Source organism: Mytilinidion resinicola (genome assembly GCF_010093595.1).
Source record: "Mytilinidion resinicola strain CBS 304.34 unplaced genomic scaffold BDZ99scaffold_1, whole genome shotgun sequence".
In the NCBI taxonomy this organism is placed as follows: Eukaryota; Fungi; Ascomycota; class Dothideomycetes; order Mytilinidiales; family Mytilinidiaceae; genus Mytilinidion; species Mytilinidion resinicola.
Genome location: NW_022985437.1, coordinates 1,567,906 through 1,587,997, shown reverse-complemented (window position 1 = coordinate 1,587,997; position 20,092 = coordinate 1,567,906). Strand labels below are relative to the sequence as shown.

The window sequence follows — 20,092 nt, the reverse complement described above, 5'->3', positions numbered from 1 at the left end:
ACGGCGTCATTGTTGAAAACCTGGAAGCTGTCATACGATTGCCATTGCAGAATAGCATGATATAACTTTGCCATATGCCCAATCGGGCGTTCGCCTTCCGCTCCTCCCTCTACTCCCGCAATCTAGCGTACGTATAGGACAGCATGCTGAAGAGCTCGTCAGTTCGGACGGCTGGGTCGAGGAGAGGAGGGCGCTCTGGGCCCTATGGGCTGAACTTCACGCGTCAAAGGTAATGTTTCGAATGTCATCGACGTTTGTAAGGCTTGAAGCAGAAAATACTAACACTTCTGAAGACTATTCACGCGTAGAGCACAAGTTCCTCCCAGCGGTGCACAAGCGCTCAAATACACCCCATCAGTTCTGCTCGCAAGTTTTGCCGTTGGAATTCTCTCCACTTCGATTATCGACCTTCATGACCTGGCTGGCTCTTTCACCCGTCGCTCTCTACGCGCCGACAGTTCGGAGAGTAACAGCTGGACAAATAATATACCGTACATCGGAAGCTGGGGACGTGGGAATGAGGATAAGCATGAGAGTACCACAGTTGACGAAGCAGATACGTCCCAGGTAGCATCCGGTCAGCAGGAACCGCCACCTCAGACTCGCGTTGTGTCGGACTCTGGAGAAGAGACCACGCCCGAAAGGCTGCCGTCGTCGTGGGATGGCTTTACGGGCAGTCTCACAACTGCCTCGAAATCGGTCACCTCAATCGGCGATACGATCGTTGATTTTATCGTTCCCGACTGGTTCAAGATCCTACCCGGGTTCTTGAATAAGCTCCAGAATGAGCTTTCAATGGCGCCCGGATCGCTCGCCGAAGAAATTTGGTACGAAGCAAATGACCCCGAGATCAACCCGGAAATCATATGGGATGCGGTGGTTCGTGTCTCGAACGATATATGCACAGAGGAGAAGGCCTTCTTAGAAAAACGACGGGCTCACACGAGACGTGCAATCTCCAAATACCTAGGCGTAGCCGAGAGAGACATACACCCGGAGGACGTTCCTACCATTGCTATGTGTGGGTCTGGGGGCGGTCTCCGGGCGCTTGTTGCAGGAAGTTCGTCCTACCTCTCGGCCCACGAAGCCGGGCTCTTTGACTGTGTAACCTACACGGCCGGCGTTAGTGGTAGTTGCTGGCTCCAGACACTATACTACTCATCTATGACTGGACAGAGTCATCAGAAACTGATCGACCACTTAAAGAACAGACTAGGCGTTCATATTGCATTTCCTCCTGCAGCTTTGCCGTTACTTACCTGTGCCCCAACCAACAAATATCTGCTATCCGGATTAGTCGAAAAGTCAAAAGGAATTCCGGACGCAGATTTTGGGATTGTGGACATCTATGGCTTGCTCCTAGCAGCTAGACTTCTTGTACCCAAGAGTGAACTCTCCGTCGATGAGTACGACTTCAAGATTTCCAATCAACGACGTTACATAGATGACGGATCCCACCCGCTACCTATATATACAGCAGTGCGCCACGAAATCCCACTAGCAGAACAGTCAGACATGAAAGATCCTGTTGCGGTATCAGCAAAAGCGAGAAGGGAAGCTTGGTTCCAATGGTTCGAGTACGTGAAACTTGCAACTGTTCAAACTGCCTGCCACTGACGCCACTTTAGGTTCACTCCGTATGAATTCTGGTGCGAGGAGCTTGAAGCGGGTATCCCTACCTGGGCCGTTGGACGTAAGTTCGAAAACGGGAAAACTGTTTGGAGACAAAACGGCCTTGCACTCCCCGAACTAAGGGTTCCACTCTTAATGGGAATCTGGGGCAGTGCTTTCTGTGCAACGCTGTCCCACTACTACAGGGAGATTCGGCCCATTATGAGAGGCCTCGCCGGGTTCGATGGTATCGACCAGCTAATCTCGGAGCGTGATGAGGAACTAATCAAACTTCATCCGATCGATCCCGCGGGTATTCCCAACTTCGCTCTAGGCATGAGAGATGTGCTTCCATCTTCGTGTCCCGAAAGTATTCACAAAACAGCCAATCTGCAGCTCATGGACGCGGGGATGTCGAACAACCTTCCTATATACCCACTTCTCCGCCCCGGTCGGGAAGTCGATATTCTCATCGCGTTCGACGCATCTGCGGACGTCAAGACCGACAACTGGCTGAAAGTTGCAGACGGTTATGCCAGGCAGAGAGGCATTAAGGGCTGGCCGATTGGCGCTGGGTGGCCCCCCTCCGATGCGTCTCAGCAGGAGATTGCCGAAGATCTTGAAGCTGCTCAAGCTAAGTCAGATGAAGACGCCAACGCTAAGATGGATGAAGCAAAGAGAGTCCAACGTCGGCAAGAAGCCAAGAAGCATGCTACCGTCAACGAGGAGTTGGGTTACTGCAATGTCTGGGTTGGCACAACTGAAGAGCGCACCAGCGACTCTGAACCGCCTTCTTCCAAGCGCGTCGAGGAGGACTGGGAGCTCCTGCAGCCGAATGCTGGGATCACTGTTGTTTATTTCCCCTTCGTCTCTAACCCAAAGGTTAACGGGGTAGATCCCAAGAAGTCAGATTTCATGTCCACTTGGAACTTCGTTTACACGCCAGACCAGATTGACAGCGTCGTGTCTCTTGCCCGAACAAATTTCCAGGAAGGCGAAGAGCAGACACGACGGACAGTCAGGGCCGTATACGAGCGCAAGAGGGCCAAAAGATTAGAAAGGGAGGCCGAAGAAAAACGACACAGGAGGCAGTGGAAGTTACGGAGGGGCACAGTAGGGAGGAAGCTGGGCGAAGGGGATCACGGTGATCATTTCAGTTGAGGGATTTGGTGAGAGTTGCGCAGTTCTTTTTGGCTAAGATTGAATGTTTTATACCCATAGGTCTTGAACTCGACCTTACCTTACTTTCTTGAGCTTCGCCATTGTCGACACATACTGAACTCACGTGGAATTGAGGGCTATCTTATTCCGGACCCTCTAGCGCTAGTCATAAGCAGTAAGGCTTCACATAATCACTTCTCCACACTCTTGATTTCCACTCCTGTCATGTTTGTGTATTCAAGTCTCGTACTCTTCAAATCTAAGTGAGCTTTCTATTGTCCCATCCCAGTTCAGCCCATGGCCACCTAGAGGTTTCAACTTTCCACTACGTCTTGCCCCTCTGCCTTCATCACATGTCTTTGTTCAAATATTCCACCGGGCCAACGTATTGATGACGCCCTTTCCAAACAAAGTATACCAGCGAAAAGATCACCGTACATCCGTAAATGAGAATGTTCCAGTTCATGAAATCTGGCGCCGGGTGGGGAACCGAGGGGAAAAAGGCAAACACGAACGCGACACAAAGATAAGCGACCGATATCCCATTTATGACGAGGCCATACTTTCCAAGGTTGAAACGGGATGGGAGGAGAGGCTCGTTGCGCCAGCGCTTGATGAACATGCAGGAGCAAGAGATGATGTACGAGGAGAGCAGCGCACAGGTGCCAAGGGAGGCGATGCTATTGAATGCGACGGTGCTGCCGATGTTGATGAGAGACATGAGGATGGCGATGACGAACGAGACTAGAACGGCGTTGAGGGGGATGTCCCAGCCCAGGCGGACGTGAGATAGGAAGTCGCCGAACGGAACACCATGATCGCGTGCGAAGGCGAAGAGCTGACGAGACGATGTGGCGACGTTGTTCACGCAGCCGAAGGTCGCCATAATGATAGAGATGGAAGCCAAGACGGACGTGGCGGCCGTGGAACCCGTGGCGTTATAGAGCACTTGGATATACGGATACCCGGTTGGCGTAGAAAGAATCGTCTCAACGTCCCCGAGACAGAAGCAAATCGTGATGATCATCACTAGGCCGAGCACGCTATTCACCGCCACGGTCCACACCATTGCTCGTGGAAGCGTCCAAGAGGCGTTGCGTAGCTCCTCTGACATATGGGTAGCAGAGTCCGAGCCCAACAAACCAAAGACGGGCGCCAACTGCCCTACGAGACATGAGAGGCCTACATTGCCCCAGCCCGCATTATCCTGGAAACCACCGAAGACGTTGCTAGCTTTGCTTCTAGGTGCAAGTACCCAAAGCACGATGAGAACGGCGAAAAATCCACAGATGTGGAGAATCAGCACTGTGCCTTCGACTAAAGGGAGCTTCCGTGCGAGTATCGTGTTGAAAATGATGGAGTAAGACGCTATAGCGATTACTATAAGCGTTCCGTGCCATCGCTCTGGGACATAGCTGGGGTTGTTGAGGATTATCAAGCCCTGAATCTGGGTTCCTGCGAGGTATCCGACTGAGGGTATGCCAGTCTGCCAGCCCAGGACGCACAGCCAGCCTGTCAGGTGTCAGATCCGTGTGACTCAAGTCTGCAAATCTCGAGGACTTCGAAAGCTTACCGACTAGATAACTGAGGAATTTCTGGTGCCTTCGAGGAGCAAACTCGGAAACCCAGTGGTATTGACCGCCGCTGGTGGGAGCCATCGATGCCATTTCCGCCATAGACACAGTAACAAAACACATGCCGATTACCGTACCGATATACACGAATATGGCGCCTCCAGTTCCACCATTAAGCAGTGGAATACCCAATGTGCTGGGTTTATTACGGGGTCAGATATAGTACCAACATGGGACAATTCTCCACCGGATACTTACGTTAGGCCAGTTTCCCATGTCGACATCAGGATCATGGCATAGCCAAAGATTGAGACGAATTTGAAGTTTCGCTGCAGCGACTCAGCTGCATCAACCTTATGTGGGGGCGTAGATCGAACATACCCTCATCTCTTGTATCTTGCCCATACGATTCATATCTTTTCGATCATCGGGAGTTCCTTTCTTCTCGGAAACATCGCCGTCTTCATATTGCGACTCGGCACTGCCGCTGTCGCGAATCTGCGTTCCTATGCCTTTGAGATCTTCCATACTGGCCGACTGTTTAGTCAAAGACGCGTAGAACCGATGAATGTAATCAACGACAAGTACAGCAGCGATCAACGCAAACTATAGAGAAATCGACTTGAAGACGTGAGTTGACAAGAGCTGGTTTGGACCTCTATCGAGGGAAAGAAAAGTGCGGAGAAGGCACTGTCAGACTGATCAACATACCCTGGTCCTATAGATTAAAGAAATGCAACTTCGGGCACTCCATTGTCCCTCACCTCGCACCCCAGCTGCGGCAAGGGTTGGGCTCACATACGGGCTGGGTCATACGGGCTGGGTCATACGGGACGCAGTTGCATGCCTGTGGAGACGTGAGACGCCGCCAATGGCACAGCGCGCACATGGTAATTCCTATCACGGCATGGATCTGGGGATCGCTTCAAGTACGGTGCATGGCGGTGGCGTTGAGGGGGCCGTCCGTTGTACAAGCATCTGTCGTCGTTTGACTCTGCCCTGGTACAGAATGTGGGAGATGAGGCCAGGGTTGAGAGACAGCCGAGGAGGATGCCGCCAGAAGCAGTGGCGATGTGGATCGGTTTCGGCACGGTAGATGCAAAGACGGGATCGGAGCTGGCCAGGCGATGCATCTCGCACCATATCTGGTGTTGAGGCTCTGGGGTGTTGATGCAAGTGCCGTTGGAGGAGCAAAAAGCAATTCATCGCTGGTAGCTTGGATGACATGCCGGGGCAGTTCGGCGCGACGAGGATACCCAGTCAACCGTCAACCTCTCCAATTCGGTACAACAGACGACCATGATGCTGGGATGGCTGCGGTACGACGCATTCGGCACTGAACGTCTTTTCTGCCCGAGTGTGGCTTGTGGACCTTCACCACGGGGCACGTTTGGCAATCACTCTGTGCAACCTTGCATGCTCCCGTCCATGTGTTTGATTGCTTCCGATCGAGCATATCCTGGAGATGCCGTCGTTGTGTTTAATTTGGGCCGGTGATACGGCTCTCAGAGACGCCGTCCGTCTTGCAAGTTCATCCATGCCGTGCTCGAACCTTGGCGGCGATGCCCAAAGGATCCACCGCTTGACTTCCTGCGCGTGTTTGAGGATACCATGCTGTAAAAGCACAGCTTCAAGCACAGAATGGTGGATGTACTTCTGTGGTAGATACCCCGAGTCTATCCATATCGGCCAGTGTCACTGATCTTGCCTGCCCGCTATGTCGACTGTTTCCACTAGCGAGCGATTCTCTACCATTACGCCGAACGATCATGGAGGATATGTGTACATTGCTACGCTCATGGCCATGACCTACTCTACATTGGCTTTTATTGCGAGATGTTTGGTCAAGAGACGCATGTTTGGGGTGGATGATTGGGCCGTGGTGGTAGCGCAGGTACATTTAATGCCCCATCTCTTGATCAAAACTCACAGCAAGGCTTCCTAATGCATTATAGACACTATTCTTCGGTCAGTTCGCTGCCGTATTAGCAGCGTTGTCTGCTGGACTCGGGAAAAACTTTGACTTGCTGGATGACGGTCAGTTCTTCAAGATCTTCAGAGTAAGTTCGTCCGCTTCATACATCACGGCGCATTCTGATCTCCATAGTCGCTCTTTGCAGACCAAATCCTGCTCTATCTTTCACTCTGTGTCGCAAAGTGCTCCGTTGTGTTGCTCATTCAACGCCTCTTCACTCGCGATATGAAGCACTTCTGGCTGATCTGTAGTATATTCCTTGGCTTAGTGATAGCCTGGGGGGTAGCCTCAGGGCTTCTGGTGAGCATTGGCTGTTCTCCCAGTTCTCATAGTTTGGGAAATGTAGAACCAAGGTGTGCCGGATACGTAAGTTCGAAGGTCGACCAGATCGAGATTATTCTAGTTCGCCGATGCTAATCAACACGAACAGTTAACTAGATACAAAATAATCTCGACATTAGACGTTCTTACCGAGCTCCTTCTTGTCCTAGTCCCCGTTTATCTGGTGTCGCATATCCAAATGAGGACGAGACTCAAGTTTCGTGTCGTCCTCGCGTTCGCCTTCAGACTCCCGTGAGCACTTTTACGTGAGATATTGAGACCTTACGCTAACTCAGCGCAGAGTCGCAGCCTTCTCCCTCCTCCATCTGGTCGCTCTCTCACGCGCTATCCACGCCTCGAACTCCGGCGTCGCACTAGCTCGTGTGACAGTCTACCAACAAGCACAACTCGGCTACTCGCTTATTTCAGCCACGATCCCATGTCTGAAGTCATTCGTAAAAAGCTTCGATACCGGTCTTGGGCTCGAAGTCGGGTATAGCACGAACCCATATGGGTACGGATCTTCCGGTGCCGGAGGCAGTGGAAGGGGTGGGGCTGGTGAGAGCTACAAGATGTCCAATATGAGCAAAGGGTCCGCAGGTGGAAGCGTAAGCGCCGGTGAGAGCAAGGTAAAAGGTAGTCTGAAACGCACTTGGAAGGAAGGTGGCGTGCGTGAGATCACTGCAAAGGGGCCCAATGCTGCACAGGTCGGGTTGAGGCCCGAGGAGCTCAAGAATACGACGAATATCTATCATTCGACGACACACGAGGAAGATGAGAGCCATAGGAGCGCTACTGGAAGCGAGGAGATGATTATTCGGCGTGAGGTGCAGTGGGATGTCAGAAGTGATTTCGTAGGAGGCGTCAAGAGATAGCGTGGAAGGGGCTATTCGGCCAAGTCTTGAGGCTGGTACTTAGACTTGGAAGTAGCATCACGTTGGAGCCTACAAATCGTATACTGTAGTTGGTTCTATCGAGGTCTGATGGAACTATATTTGCACTTTCTATGTTGGCTTTCCTAGTAGCAATATGGCGGCATAAATTCCTTAGCAAACCTCTGCGCTTAGCCTCCTAACCTCTCCTTAAGCTCGATCTCTACAACCTAGTCTCAATCACACAGATCGAACTCAGTGCCAAGTCTCAATGTTGTTGCCAAAGCTGCCTCGCCCACTCCTGCCCAACTTCACTAAACCTGCATCTCTCCCAATCTGTCAACAAGATCATTCGATGCGGCACCGGGATCCCAAACCAACGGGCCTTCACATCCCGTTCAGTATCAATAAGTTCCATGCTCGGGCGTCCCGACATCAACTTTTGCTTTTCTTTGTCACAAGACATGGATAATCAAGAAACCGGGATACCCTGTTTACGGGATTGAAATAAGCACCTGTCAATATCTGCAAGACAGTCTCGGCTACGACGAACACTACTGGTTCACGGTATGTGCCCGATCCTGCACCTACAGTCTTAGCGGGCGGGCTTGGGCTCGGAGTGGGGGCTTGGACTTGCTAAGGCTGCTTTAGAAGCAGAGGCGGAAACCCGAAACTGAGAATATTGGATGCTTGAACCTGGTGAGACCAGGTCAAGGGGCCAAGCAGCTTGCTGAATTTGATATCTTGTTCGGGCGGTCCGAGGATTTTTATGCGCACGTTGGTCTGTGGTATTCCGGGAGTGGCGCCGTGACAAATTGGTGTGGATCTGAGACGGTGATCGGGGAGTGTACATTTGACGACAGCAGTGGATAGCGAGGACGGCTAATGTGAATAGCCAGTCATGTTCGAGAGCTGCAGGTGATGAGCCCAGTGGTGACTTCTGGGTTTTGCGTTGCTATTGATGAACTATGCAGTTCGATCACATCCTTAAAGCAAGTCCTCAAAAATATACTGCTCTCATCACTTAACCTCATCCTTACTTTGCACATCTATCTTCCCCAGTGGCCCCATCCACTCTCGCCCACCGAAACAGAATCGCGCCCCCTGCGGTCCTTTCCCTAGCCAATGGATTCTCTTCTCCTTCCGTAGCCCAACCTACCACCTCATCAAACCCAGCACGCTTGTAAACCCATCATTCCCATGGCTACCTATCACAGCTGCACATATACCTTCCCTGTCTGCTGCATCAATCCCCCAGCGAACAAGTTTCGCACCGATGCCGCGTCCTTGATAGGCCGGCGAGACGCCAAGGAGATCGAGAAAGTATCGTTCTTGTCTTGAGGCCGGTGTGGTAAAGTGGTGGCTGAAGTACGGGAATGAATCTGAAAGTATGGAGGCAAGCGCTGGATCAGCAGCACGATTGGGATGGAAAAAGGCGTGCACGGCGTTGTAGAGACGGGAAAGGTATGGAAGGATGCGATCTGGACGTGTTAGATAAAGGGGCCAGATCGTTGGAACGTGGGTTTCGGCGGCCGAGGAGAAGTTTATAGATAGTGGATGTTACATTTGAGGCAGCTTCGTAGGATTAATCCCGCCTCATAATCTGAGACGTGAATATTGAAGCAATGTGAATGAGAAGCAGGAGAATAAATGATTGCTATCTTGAACGGACTCACATGGGCTTGTCCGTGATACTTTCCTCCTGCCGCTGCCCTCCCTTTTCCATACTGCTACACCCACCACATTTTTCGTTTCACTCTCGTCGCTAACGGTAGCGACTAGAATCTCGTTATTCCTATCAACCCATTTTTCTCGTAGCTTGCGAAGCCAAAACATGTTCACGTCGCCCGGATACTGATCTCGGTGCGGATGCATGACTCGGCCGAAGAGGTCTTCGTCGAACCATGCTTTACCACAAACAGAAGCCATGGCATGTTGCTCCTTAAATCGGGCGGAACGAATAGTTACATTCATAATTGAAGCGACAGGTACGTGTAACATCTCTTACGTCAACGAACAGATGGTAGTAGATACTTTGCATAGAAAACTGAAGCGACTAAGAAACGGCTGGTAATTATCGACGCACTCCATATGATTGACTCTGCAGTGCGAACGGCTTATATATACTTGGACTAGGTAGTGGTAGCACCTGTGGCACCTTGCTACCTTACTTCGGACATGCAGATAGTAAGACCTAGTGCCATGCGGGAGGCCAAGTAAAAAGACGTTATCGGCGTTACACTTCCTTTGTTAATTGGCTGGTGGAACTGTACACTGTTAAAGTGAGGTGTGAGGAAAGGGCTGAAGAGCATGATGTCTTTGAACCATGATCACCTCCTGTGCCTCAACTCTGGACCGCGAGCGTATGCTCTGGATGGTGACATGGCAATTTTTGATGAAAGGTTGTCTTGCGTCTTTGCTTGAGGGCTGCTTTATCTTCACGTGATCACACATTACTAAAGCTCTCTAGCGCGCTCCTTGGAGCTTCTGACGGAAGACGTCGATGATGGCTGCCGGCACCACGGCGTCGACTTCAGTACTCTTTATTCACGCACTCCTTTCCCTCTTTATTGTACCTCCAACCTCACCTTCACGCTGCAGTTAGACCAATCCTATATAGCACCATCAGCCTCACCTGGCCTTGTCCCAGTTGGGCTTTGTTGCCTGGAGCATGAGGATGCCTTGACCGTCTCTCGCGACTACCACTCTATCGTCCCTTGACGGGCACGACGGCGACTCGCTCCTTGCCCCAGCTCTCATCTACTTAAGCAGCACGCGTCTCGACGACAAATCTACCACTTTCTCTTCAGCCGGTCCACTATGATGCAAGCTGTTCACGAAGAAGCTACCATGTCCGACCGGAGTTTACTTCATAGACGGCACCACGAATATGTCTATCGACTCCCCACCCCTCCTCGAATTGTCATTCCTCCTCCCACCCTCGCCAATGAGCTCCCTGAGGTCGAGATCGATCGTCCCTCCCAGCGAAGTGCTGGCGACGTCGATGTTAGCTTCCTCAACAGCGTCGACTTCAGCAGCGTCGTGTCGCGGAATTCACTGATAGACTGGTCTTATGAACGCCGTCGGCAAGCACAGATGGTGCTGCCGTTCATCTTCCTTGGACCAATGGTTGCCGCGAAGGATATGACGTTTCTGCAAAACGAGGGAATCACAATGATATTGGCAATCCGGCCGAGAGCTACGGGTATGGTTGGCGCTTTCAAAGCTGCCGAAGAAGCTGGGATTCATACTGCAACGCTGGAGGTTCCCGATTACCATACTCTCATATCTACTTTCCCGCGCGCTACGCGACTCATCAACGAACATCTCTCCTCCATATTCACTTCAGATCAGAGTAACCCAAGACTAGGCAAAGTCTTTGTCTTCTGCGAATCTGGAAATGAAAAATCCGCGGCCATCGTTGCGGCGTACCTGATGGAGATGCTAGGCAATATCGATTACATTAAAGCCATCCAGATATGCCAAGCGCAACGCTTTTGCGTAAACTTCGATGATACCCTCAAGAACCTTTTGCAGTCGTACTGGGATATTCTGCTCGCCCAAAGGTCGGTTGCTAAGGCCAGCTACGGTCTTTTAGAGCCGGAAGTTTTCCGAGGACAGGTTGCTGAGAGCATTGCGGGAGACAGAAGCGGCAGCATCCGACACAAAAGGAGCCTTGACGATTCTTACGATGATGACATGGAGATGGAAGATGCGGAATGGTCTTCTGACGATGCGAGGTTTCGTGCAAGGGAAGCTGCACCCTTTCAAGACGTGCGATAGCGGCCCTATCGTGATCTCTAGAAGTTTGGAAGGCTGCTGAGCATGAAAAACATGATACCCTTGCATTTTATGATTGGCGCTAGAAGCGTGGCGTTGGGGCGTTTTGATGTTATAATGGATGGCATCTGGGAAGACTTTGATCTAGGCGGGCTACATGGGCAGAATCACTGCAGTAGGTAGCAACATCTCTTGCTGTCGTTACGCTTCACGCGCCGGAGGCGCTTTGGTGCTTCATCAACTGGCGAATGCTTCACTGGATGGGGGCTGTTTTCTAGCTAGAAGACAGGTGCTCGCGGAGGCACCCTAGGACGACAAGATGCCTATCAACGGGCCATTTCTCATTAAATTGTAGTCGTTCCCCGCGTGACCGTGCCAGGACCTCCAAGTGAAATCCGTTCGCATTCAAGGTTACGTCAGCCGTCTGGCCGTCTCCCAGCCACCATATCGACTCCTTCCTCGTGCGCTTTATCACTCTCTCTCCTTACCTTTTACCATTCCTCCGTGGATGCGCAGTCCTACTGCTCTCTGTTTCCTGCGATCTGGCGTGCGTTGCCATCGTTATCAGCAAACCACATCGGGTGCTACTGTTGGCATCTGAATAGGCTCGCGAACAATAGCTCTTGCACAATAGCTTTCACCAGACATTTCCACGGCTTTCTTCGTCATGAACTGCTAAAATGCAGCTTCGCGCATCCATCCGTCCACCACGTGTGTTCGACAGCAGCACAGGCTCCTGGCAGAACGCATCCAGCGAACCGGACGACGACTTCGAACCTTCAGCGGAATCCGACTCAGACCGCGCGTCTCAAGTCGACGGCGACACAGCTACTGAACTTCAACACGGCACCGCTGACTCACATAACTACACGAATCCTCCTCGCCCACCAAGAGGCCGACCGAGAGTCCGACTTCTGAACGCTGATTCTGCGGCAGCGTCATTCCGTCGCGCATCATCGCGCCGCCACCCGACCTCATCAACTTCACAGCTCTTTACATCTGCCGAACCCTCCTTCCTGAACGACGATCCAGCCATGGCGATTGATCGCGCGAACGGCCGCGCTGACCTTCGCCGCACCGCTGCCCACAACAGGACGACGAGGAGAAACCACAACCGGAGCTCTACTCCTCGCAATACGCCACCACGATTAACTGAAGCTTTCCCATCATTGCAAATGGATGAGCCTCGTCTTGGGCCCCAAACGGTGGAAGGCTCGCACGGTATTGAGAGATTGGTGTGGGAGCGCAGCAGTGGACAGACTAATAAATGGAGAGAATCGTTCGCAAGCGTAGGCACCAGCGACGACAGCGACGATAATGGCCATCTGGACATGGAAGACTCCGATCTTGAAGAGCAACCGAAGGTATGACTCCTGCTTCCCAATTTTCAGCACAAGAGAATTTTGGCTGCCTCCTGTTGGTACACTGCCCCCCAGAGAAAATTTCTGACAGCCTTTAGATTGCCTTCGCCAGCCTCTGGCCTAGCCTACGATGGGAGATAATCACTCAAATAATTCAAGAGGGCCAGCAAACGTACATTTCCTCTACTCATGCCGTTCAAGCCATTCTCAACCTCGAGCTCGAAGACATCGACCGATTTCGGGTTGAGGCCTTGGAGCTGGGTGACGATACCATACCTCCTCACATTACCAAATGGAAGCTTGACCATCCGAATGAACCAATCGACCCTGAGGAAGCCCCGCCGGGCGAACTGAAAAGGGCATACAACTTCCTAAATCAGGAGAAGCTGCCCTTCAGTCTGCTGGGGCTGTTGGGCGTCGAGGATGGCGATTCCACTGGTGAGGCGACTGTGCTGCGTCAAGGAGATGAGGACGATGAATCTACAGGGCATGGTATGGCTGCAGATGTAAGCTGATTCGGAAAATCACAACCAGAACTGCTGCTGACATCGATAAAGAGGGGCACCGATTCCTCGCAGCCGCCTACTTCACAACCCAGGGAGGCTCGAAGGGACTCGGGCTTCGGGGATGATGATCACAACGAGCGAAACGCGCCTGCAGCATTAGAATCCATGGGAGAGCAGCCGCATCCAAAAAATGGCAATATCAAAAACAAGAAGTCCGAAGCACCGGGCTTCACTAGGGCCCAGCCACTTCCGAAGGATGAAAAGACCAAGGAGAACAGGCTTGGAGCAGAGCAATTCGAAGCAGCTCAATCTCGTCTTGCATTATCCAATGATACGCCGACTTCTGCGTTGCAGGAACCGAGCAAGCTATGCCAGAGCATTGCTACTACGCTCGCTTCCACACCCAGCCTAAATCAAGCGCCACAACACCTGAACCAAACTCACGATCCTGCTGGATTGGGCCAGCCATCTCCAAGAGCCTTGGATTTCCCACCCAATCCACCATCGGCTTCCAACAATCACACATCCCCTAGTGCGCAGTTATCGTACCCGCAGAATCAGCCGTTCCGCGCTCCTCCTGCTGTAATGGTTTCACCTCAATCAGCTTTGTTCAACCGTCGACGACCAGATTCTACTCCACCGAAAGCACTCGATTTGAATAACCGTAAGGTTTCTCCTCGTGTGTGTACCGCTATCATGAACCACATCTACAGTCTCTATCCGGGCATCCCTGAAGCTAAAGCACAGCAATACGTCGATAAGATTATTGCGTCTAGGAAAGCCTTCAATGTCAATCCTCCCTATCTGCCAAAGATTGAATACCCCAGCAATCCTCACGCGATGGATCAGCACCGACGAAATATGGAAACTACGCCAGCTCCCTTGAATGGAATAAGTGCGTCTTCCTTGTTGTCACCTTATGCTCGTGATCCGCAAGTCATTCAGAAACTACTTGCGCAGCAACGGAAAGCCCATGACCCTCATTCCTCTCTTGATGGACAGACCCAAAATCCTCCTCCTGGCCACAGTCCGCACCCAACCCAAGTTATTTCTCAGCAGCAACGAGCGCCTAATGATACTCAAAACTTTCCTAACGGTCACGCTTTGGGTGTCTCTCCTCAAAGCGATCCACAATTTGGTCTTCTGTTGCAGCAACAATGGAGGTCTAGCGATACTCAGAATCCTCGTAACACTCACTTCTCGGCTTCTCTTGAGGTCGTGGACCAGAGCCTTGCGTCCTTGTCTCAGCACCACCAGAGACCAAGTAATGCTCCCAACATTCCTGGTAGTCACCCGTTTGATTCTCCTCGAGAGGTCGATTCAAGACTTTCTACCCGTGCATTGGCTCAGTATCAACAGAGGCTTAGCAACGCTCAAACCCCTTCTGATGACCGCCTTTCGGGTTCTCTTCAACAGATCGACCCAAGATTGGTCTCTCTGTCTCAGCAACAACGGGGACCTAGCAACGCTCCAAACGTTCGTAATAATCACCCATTCAGCTTTCCGCAGGCAATCGATCCAAAATTTGCTGCTGTATTGGCTCAGCATCAACAAAGGCTTAGCGAGCCACATAATCTTCTTAGCAGTCACTCTGTAGTTTCCCCTCAGAAACTGGATCCAAGATTTGCTTCTATGTCTCACCAACAACGAAGGTCTAGTAGCAACACTCAAAATCTTCCTACTGGTTCCCCGTTCAATTTTCCGCCGAACATGGATCCAAGAACGGTGGCTCTTGCAGTCGCCCAGCATGAACAGAGGCTCAATAATGCTCGAGCTGCTCCCGAAGGGGAGCAAGTACCTGTCTACGAGGCGAACCCCAAATCTGCTCAGACATTATCCCAGATCCAACAGAAGTCTGTCAACATGCATGCTTCTCCTAATACACAGTTCATATATCTTCCTGTTGGCAATGGGGAAGGTTTCTCACATCGCTTAACTTCCTATCAAGGGGTAGTTGGCAATGCCCGAACCTTTTCTGATCTCGAGCTCAAGAATTTCTCTCTTGGCGATGATCCTGCACTTGCTCGAGCTATAGCTCAGCACCAGCAGAATCTCAACAACGCCGCGCCTCTTCCTAACGGACAGCCTCGAATTTCTCCTACTTCTCTCAAGTCAGGTTCCGCACAGATGGCCTTAGCCGAACAGCGATTTGCTACCGCCACACCAACAGTTCAGAGAGTACAAATCACATCAAATAGTCAAAGAGCTTATGCCACGCCAACTACTCAAGATACTCATAGAGTTCAAGCCACGCCCGGTAGTCAAAGCTTTCAAGCCTCTCTCACACCAGCAGCTCCATCTCTTCATAGACCTACACCCCCGCTTAGTATGCAATCTGCCCCTCAAGGCGAACCAAGACCAGGGCAGGTCTGGATAAGCAATCCAATGCAGACCCAACGTCCAGCGACTCCGCATCACCAACGCAACGCATCTAGCAGTTCTTCAAGTGGTCATTCGGGTAGTGGTACATCTGGTACCGGCAGTAGCCCCGAAGGTTCTAACAAGCGGTCTAAGAAAGAGAAGAAAGAGAGCCCTAGTGCAATGAAGAAGAGATTGGAGATGGAAAAGAAGATCTCAGATGCATGGCTCCTACGCGAAATGCAAAAGCAGCAGACTAGCGAGTCAAACATAGACCCAGCACTTCGGGACCAGAATGGTATTGCTGGACGGATGTCTAGCGTTGGACCCGCTGGCAAGCATGTGCCATCATCAAGCAATCCATACCAGCAGTATCCGCATCATGCCCCTCAAAACTCATACTATTTCGTTCGAGAGGCTCCAGTTTCCCCGTCACCAGTACGCCCACAACCGTCTTTCCCTGCAAACATGGCAATGATGGGCCTTGAACCGAGATTGCCACCCTATGCAGTCAGTGTTGGAGAAAAGAGAAAAAGAGATGAGAACGGAGGCGATCTGTGAGTATTATCTTTGGCTGTCTGCACGGTGCTACTAGCGCCCTATTGTCTAGCAAGAGAGAGACCCATGTTGGAATACTCTAGCACCACCTTCTTGTACTGGAGCAGGCCTGAGTGTATACTGATTTTATTTTTGAATTGCTTTTGGCGGTGCAGGAGCGATTATAAATTGTGCGTTCTGGATGTTAAATCATTCATCTCGGCCTTTTGGCTCAAATGATTGGATTTCGAGACTTCATAGTACTCCTAGCCTAAAAAATTAACTCTATCGTTGTAAGAAGATACGTATCATCACTCCATGCTAGAGCCCGTTTTCCAAATGGTGAATGACAAAGCCACTAAGTCAGCACGTGTGCTGGCGTCGTTAGCGTGATCACTACGCGTATCCCAATCTCCCGCCCTCGCATCTTCCCGTTGTCCATCTCAGCCAACTTCATCCCATCATACAGAATGGACCCTATCAGCAGCAACATCAAGGCTACGCTGCGTAAAGGTTTAGATGACATCGGCGCCCCGGGCCCCTTTGCTTCGGCCGCGAAGATCCCTCAATTCGCCGATCCGCACATATGGGTGGGACAGCACGGACCCATTGCGCTGCCTTTGAACGAACACGATGCGCGCGTTATTGTGCAAGCTAGCCATCAGGCTCCGTTTGGGAAAGGAGAGGCGACGGTTGTGGATGAAAGTGTAAGGAAGACATGGGAACTTGGACATGATGCGTTTGAGATTCGCAATGCGGAGTGGGAGGGAGTGGTAAAGGACGCTGTGAAGGATGTTGCGAGGCAGATTGGGGTGAGGGAGGGAGAGGTCGGGGCGGAGTTGTATAAGATGTTGCTTTATGAGAAGGGAGCTCATTTCAAGGCGCACCAGGAGTAAGTGCTTGGGCTAGGCTTCTTCCGTGCATTCTTCCCTCTGGTCTCTTGAGATAGGCTGCTAATGAGAAGTAGCAGCGAGAAAGCGCCCGGAATGTTTGGCACGATGGTTATTTGCTTGCCGTCGCCGCATACTGGGGGCGAGGTGAGGTTGAAGCATTTGAGCGAGAAGAAGGCGTATGCGACGTCGAAGGTGGATCATTGCTACCTTTGGTGGTACTCTGATGTTATCCATGAGGTCAGCAAATTTTCTGCTCTACAATGGAGATGGTTCACTGATCTTTTATGTGCTATAGGTGCAAGAGATCACTTCAGGATACAGATGGGTCCTCACGTACAATCTCGTTCGAAAAGGCTCACGCGCTGATCTCTCTACGCTGAGGTACGAGTCTAGCATTCTCCGAAACACGGTCGGCCTATGGAAATCCCACCACACGAGCACGTTGACGAACGACTTTGGCGAGCTCATATATGTCTTGGAGCACAAATACACCGAAGCAAACCTGAAGATGGACCTTCTGAAGAGTCAGGATCTTGGCCGCGTTATGGCGCTAAAGCAGGCCTGTGAAGCCAACGGGTTTTCGATCTTTCTCGCAGCACTTGAACGACAGATGTACGGCGGAGTGGAGTATGACTATGATGAGTACGATCGCCGGCGGGGTCGATATGGAAACTACTACGGTGACGAGGACGATGAGGGCGATGAGAGTAGAGGAGATGGCCAGTACCATGATCTTACGGACATCTATGAGGATGACTACGCTATCAAGAGTCTCATGGACCTTCAGGGTATGCAGGTCATGGAGGACATCAATATTAATGCTACGGAGATCATTCAAGACAAAGCATTTGAAGGTGCTGATCCAGACGAGGAAGACTACGAAGGTTTCACAGGGAATTCAGGGGCGAGTGCTAGGCACTGGTACAGGAAGACGGTATTACTTACCTCTGAGTCTACTTCTGGTTACGTGGCTGACTACCCAACTAGGCAGTCGTTATCATCCCGCGACACCGTGCAATAGATTTCCTCATGGGACCCTTCAAGAACTCTAGAGGCTATCGTCTCAACAAAGATGGTGGCATAGCTAGTCTTATTGAGTACCTGGCCAGTCAGTTCGCAAAAGATCCGATGGCACAAACCATCAAAGAGGGTCTCCGGAGCGCTTGCCAGCTTGTTTTATCCAAAAACACCGATTGTAAGAAGGATGGACAAGTACGGACCTACGAGATGTTTTCCGACAGCGTCATCAGCTGTGTAGTCAAGGCGAGCCTGGCTTTGGTTGACCTTAACATCTTCGCGAAAGCTTTCGATTGCTATCAGATTCGTACGCCCCCGGAAATCTTCCTTGAAATGGGGAAAGCGCTTGATTGGATCAGTCTTGCAGACATGAAGCCAGGGTTAGTTACCCCTTACAGAAATTTCTTCTTATACTAATTTCTGATTCTTAGTCTCAATCGCTGCAACGCCCATTACGTTGAGATACATCTTCATGTCAACGCCTTTCGCAACTTTCTCGGAGGAAGTTTCACGAACGAGTCGCTGCACCGCAATCAAGAATCCGGACTCACTGCGTGGGTCATGGAAGAGCTCGAGAACTTCCTAGAGGATGTTCAAACAGTGTCCATACTTGACGCAGGACCTTTGCTAGAAGTTGCGTTGGCTCAGGACAGCGTCTCTCAATACCTCAATGACAAGTAAGTTCAATCTCGGTACGAAGTATTTAGTATCATGTCTAACAAAGTACTCAAGGATCATTCCCGTCGTTGAGCGCCACATTAGCCGGACGCCGTTCGTCATTGCTTTTATTAACGCTGTATGTAATGTTGCAGAAGACGCTATATCGGAAGACGAGACTCTAGCGATATTCAAGAAGCTAGTGCCACTGATAGGAAAGAACTTCGTTCTCGTCGCAGACCAAGACGAGACATCTTCAGTAAACAAACGCCAACGGACAGCTTATGAGCCCGCATCTCCACACGGGAAAATAGTTGATGCCCCTCCGTCCATCTCGGCGCAAGAACTCCACGACTTCCTTGAACACTGCTTCGCACTATCATTCCATGATGATGTGCAAGCCATTCTCACGGCCTTTTCAACCGCTTCGGTCAAACGGGAAGAATACAACACGCTCGTCATTCCTCTCCTATATCTTTTGACCTCTCTCCTCCCAAGATTCTCCATCTCCCTTGGCTCTACGCATACTCAGGAAGTATTCCGCATAACGCTCTTAAACTATCTCACTCACTTCGTCAGTCATGAGCCCCGCAAACCGCAAGACTGGGCCCGTCCTACCGTTACCCATTGGTGCGAAGACTGTATCTCCCTCAACCGGTTCCTGAGCAACCCAAATGCACAAGAGGGCCGCTTCTCCCTGAACGAAAAGCGCCGAAATCACCTTGACCGACAGCTGAGCGCGAGCCACTGCAAGCGCGAGACAGAGCGCATGGGCATTCCATACACGCTGGTGGTTACAAAGACGAACCGAGGTCATGAAGAGCTCTTGGCCGCATGGAAGCAGCGCGTCAAGCTCGCTAAGACTAAGATCAAAGGACTCGGAGAGCTCGAGCTGAAAGAGGCGCTGGGAGATAGCTATGATAGCATCATGCAGCTCAGAGCGATTCGACTCAAGTATTCTGGGGGACCTGCCCGAGCCCAAGCTCAGCTACCGCAGTTGCAGGGCTCGCGGCTCAATTCAGGGCTCGGCGGAGGAAAGGAGAAGTATCCATGGATGGTTTCTGGGCAGCCTAGAGATGCGACGGGATCGGGGCTTGGGACATTTGCTCTGGGCCCTGTCTCCGGAAACGTGGTTCCTGGCAGGACGTCGCAGACGCCAATGGCGATCGCGAACGTCTTGAACGCGCCGAACCAGGGATCTGGATCGCTGAAGCGGAAAGCCGAGGATGATTTTGTGGATCTGACTGGCGATGATTGAGCGAGCCCCGAGGCTGTCAAGGATGCGATGTGTACTATATATAGTACTTGATTAGTACTGGGCTGGGTTCTTGGTTCATCTTTGAGGGTGGTTTGGAGTCTGTCGAGGGCGAATAATGCGAATATACCCTGGGCTGTGTTTGATAACGTAGATTAATAAGAATTCCTGGATGGACTAGACTACCTTCACCGGTTCAAATGTTCATGCTTTG

At 51.3% G+C, this 20,092-nt stretch overlaps 7 protein-coding genes across 7 annotated transcripts; 5 read left to right on the top strand and 2 right to left on the bottom strand.

Annotated features, from left to right (window-relative positions):
- The first annotated feature begins 73 nt into the window (after positions 1-73).
- On the top strand, positions 74-3,058 carry BDZ99DRAFT_505095 (FabD/lysophospholipase-like protein). Its single transcript, XM_033724080.1, has 3 exons — positions 74-229; positions 294-1,577; positions 1,629-3,058. The coding sequence occupies exons 1-3, from the start codon at positions 144-146 to the stop codon at positions 2,770-2,772; spliced, it is 2,514 nt and encodes an 837-aa protein (XP_033584308.1). The 5' UTR covers positions 74-143; the 3' UTR covers positions 2,773-3,058.
- On the bottom strand, positions 2,930-5,093 carry BDZ99DRAFT_529812 (amino acid transporter). The gene is made up of 4 exons (XM_033726411.1): positions 4,728-5,093; positions 4,605-4,675; positions 4,346-4,542; positions 2,930-4,284 (listed from the first exon to the last, which is right to left on the bottom strand). The coding sequence occupies exons 1-4, from the start codon at positions 4,872-4,874 to the stop codon at positions 3,122-3,124; spliced, it is 1,578 nt and encodes a 525-aa protein (XP_033584307.1). The 5' UTR covers positions 4,875-5,093; the 3' UTR covers positions 2,930-3,121.
- Positions 5,094-6,063: 970 nt separating this feature from the next.
- On the top strand, positions 6,064-7,744 carry BDZ99DRAFT_431394 (uncharacterized protein; the record flags this gene model as incomplete). The annotated part of the gene is made up of 5 exons (XM_033717288.1): positions 6,064-6,240; positions 6,302-6,406; positions 6,454-6,687; positions 6,752-6,894; positions 6,944-7,744. 5 exons carry the CDS (start codon positions 6,064-6,066, stop codon positions 7,515-7,517), a joined length of 1,233 nt encoding a protein of 410 aa, XP_033584306.1. The 3' UTR covers positions 7,518-7,744.
- A 721-nt stretch (positions 7,745-8,465) lies between these two features.
- Positions 8,466-9,882, bottom strand: BDZ99DRAFT_565105 (uncharacterized protein). Its single transcript, XM_033727440.1, has 2 exons — positions 9,191-9,882; positions 8,466-8,995 (listed from the first exon to the last, which is right to left on the bottom strand). Exons 1-2 carry the CDS (start codon positions 9,513-9,515, stop codon positions 8,670-8,672), a joined length of 651 nt encoding a protein of 216 aa, XP_033584305.1. The 5' UTR covers positions 9,516-9,882; the 3' UTR covers positions 8,466-8,669.
- Positions 9,883-10,064: 182 nt separating this feature from the next.
- Positions 10,065-11,643, top strand: BDZ99DRAFT_457086 (phosphatases II). The gene has a single exon (XM_033718609.1). It carries the CDS (start codon positions 10,335-10,337, stop codon positions 11,295-11,297), a length of 963 nt encoding a protein of 320 aa, XP_033584304.1. The 5' UTR covers positions 10,065-10,334; the 3' UTR covers positions 11,298-11,643.
- Positions 11,644-11,974: 331 nt separating this feature from the next.
- On the top strand, positions 11,975-16,373 carry BDZ99DRAFT_565103 (uncharacterized protein; the record flags this gene model as incomplete). Its single annotated transcript, XM_033727439.1, has 3 exons — positions 11,975-12,658; positions 12,754-13,161; positions 13,213-16,373. 3 exons carry the CDS (start codon positions 11,975-11,977, stop codon positions 16,078-16,080), a joined length of 3,960 nt encoding a protein of 1,319 aa, XP_033584303.1. The 3' UTR covers positions 16,081-16,373.
- A 153-nt stretch (positions 16,374-16,526) lies between these two features.
- BDZ99DRAFT_565102 (uncharacterized protein) lies at positions 16,527-20,066 on the top strand (the record flags this gene model as incomplete). Its single annotated transcript, XM_033727438.1, has 6 exons — positions 16,527-16,948; positions 17,024-17,186; positions 17,245-17,883; positions 17,937-18,346; positions 18,398-18,643; positions 18,699-20,066. 6 exons carry the CDS (start codon positions 16,527-16,529, stop codon positions 19,879-19,881), a joined length of 3,063 nt encoding a protein of 1,020 aa, XP_033584302.1. The 3' UTR covers positions 19,882-20,066.
- Between the last annotated feature and the right edge of the window lie 26 nt (positions 20,067-20,092).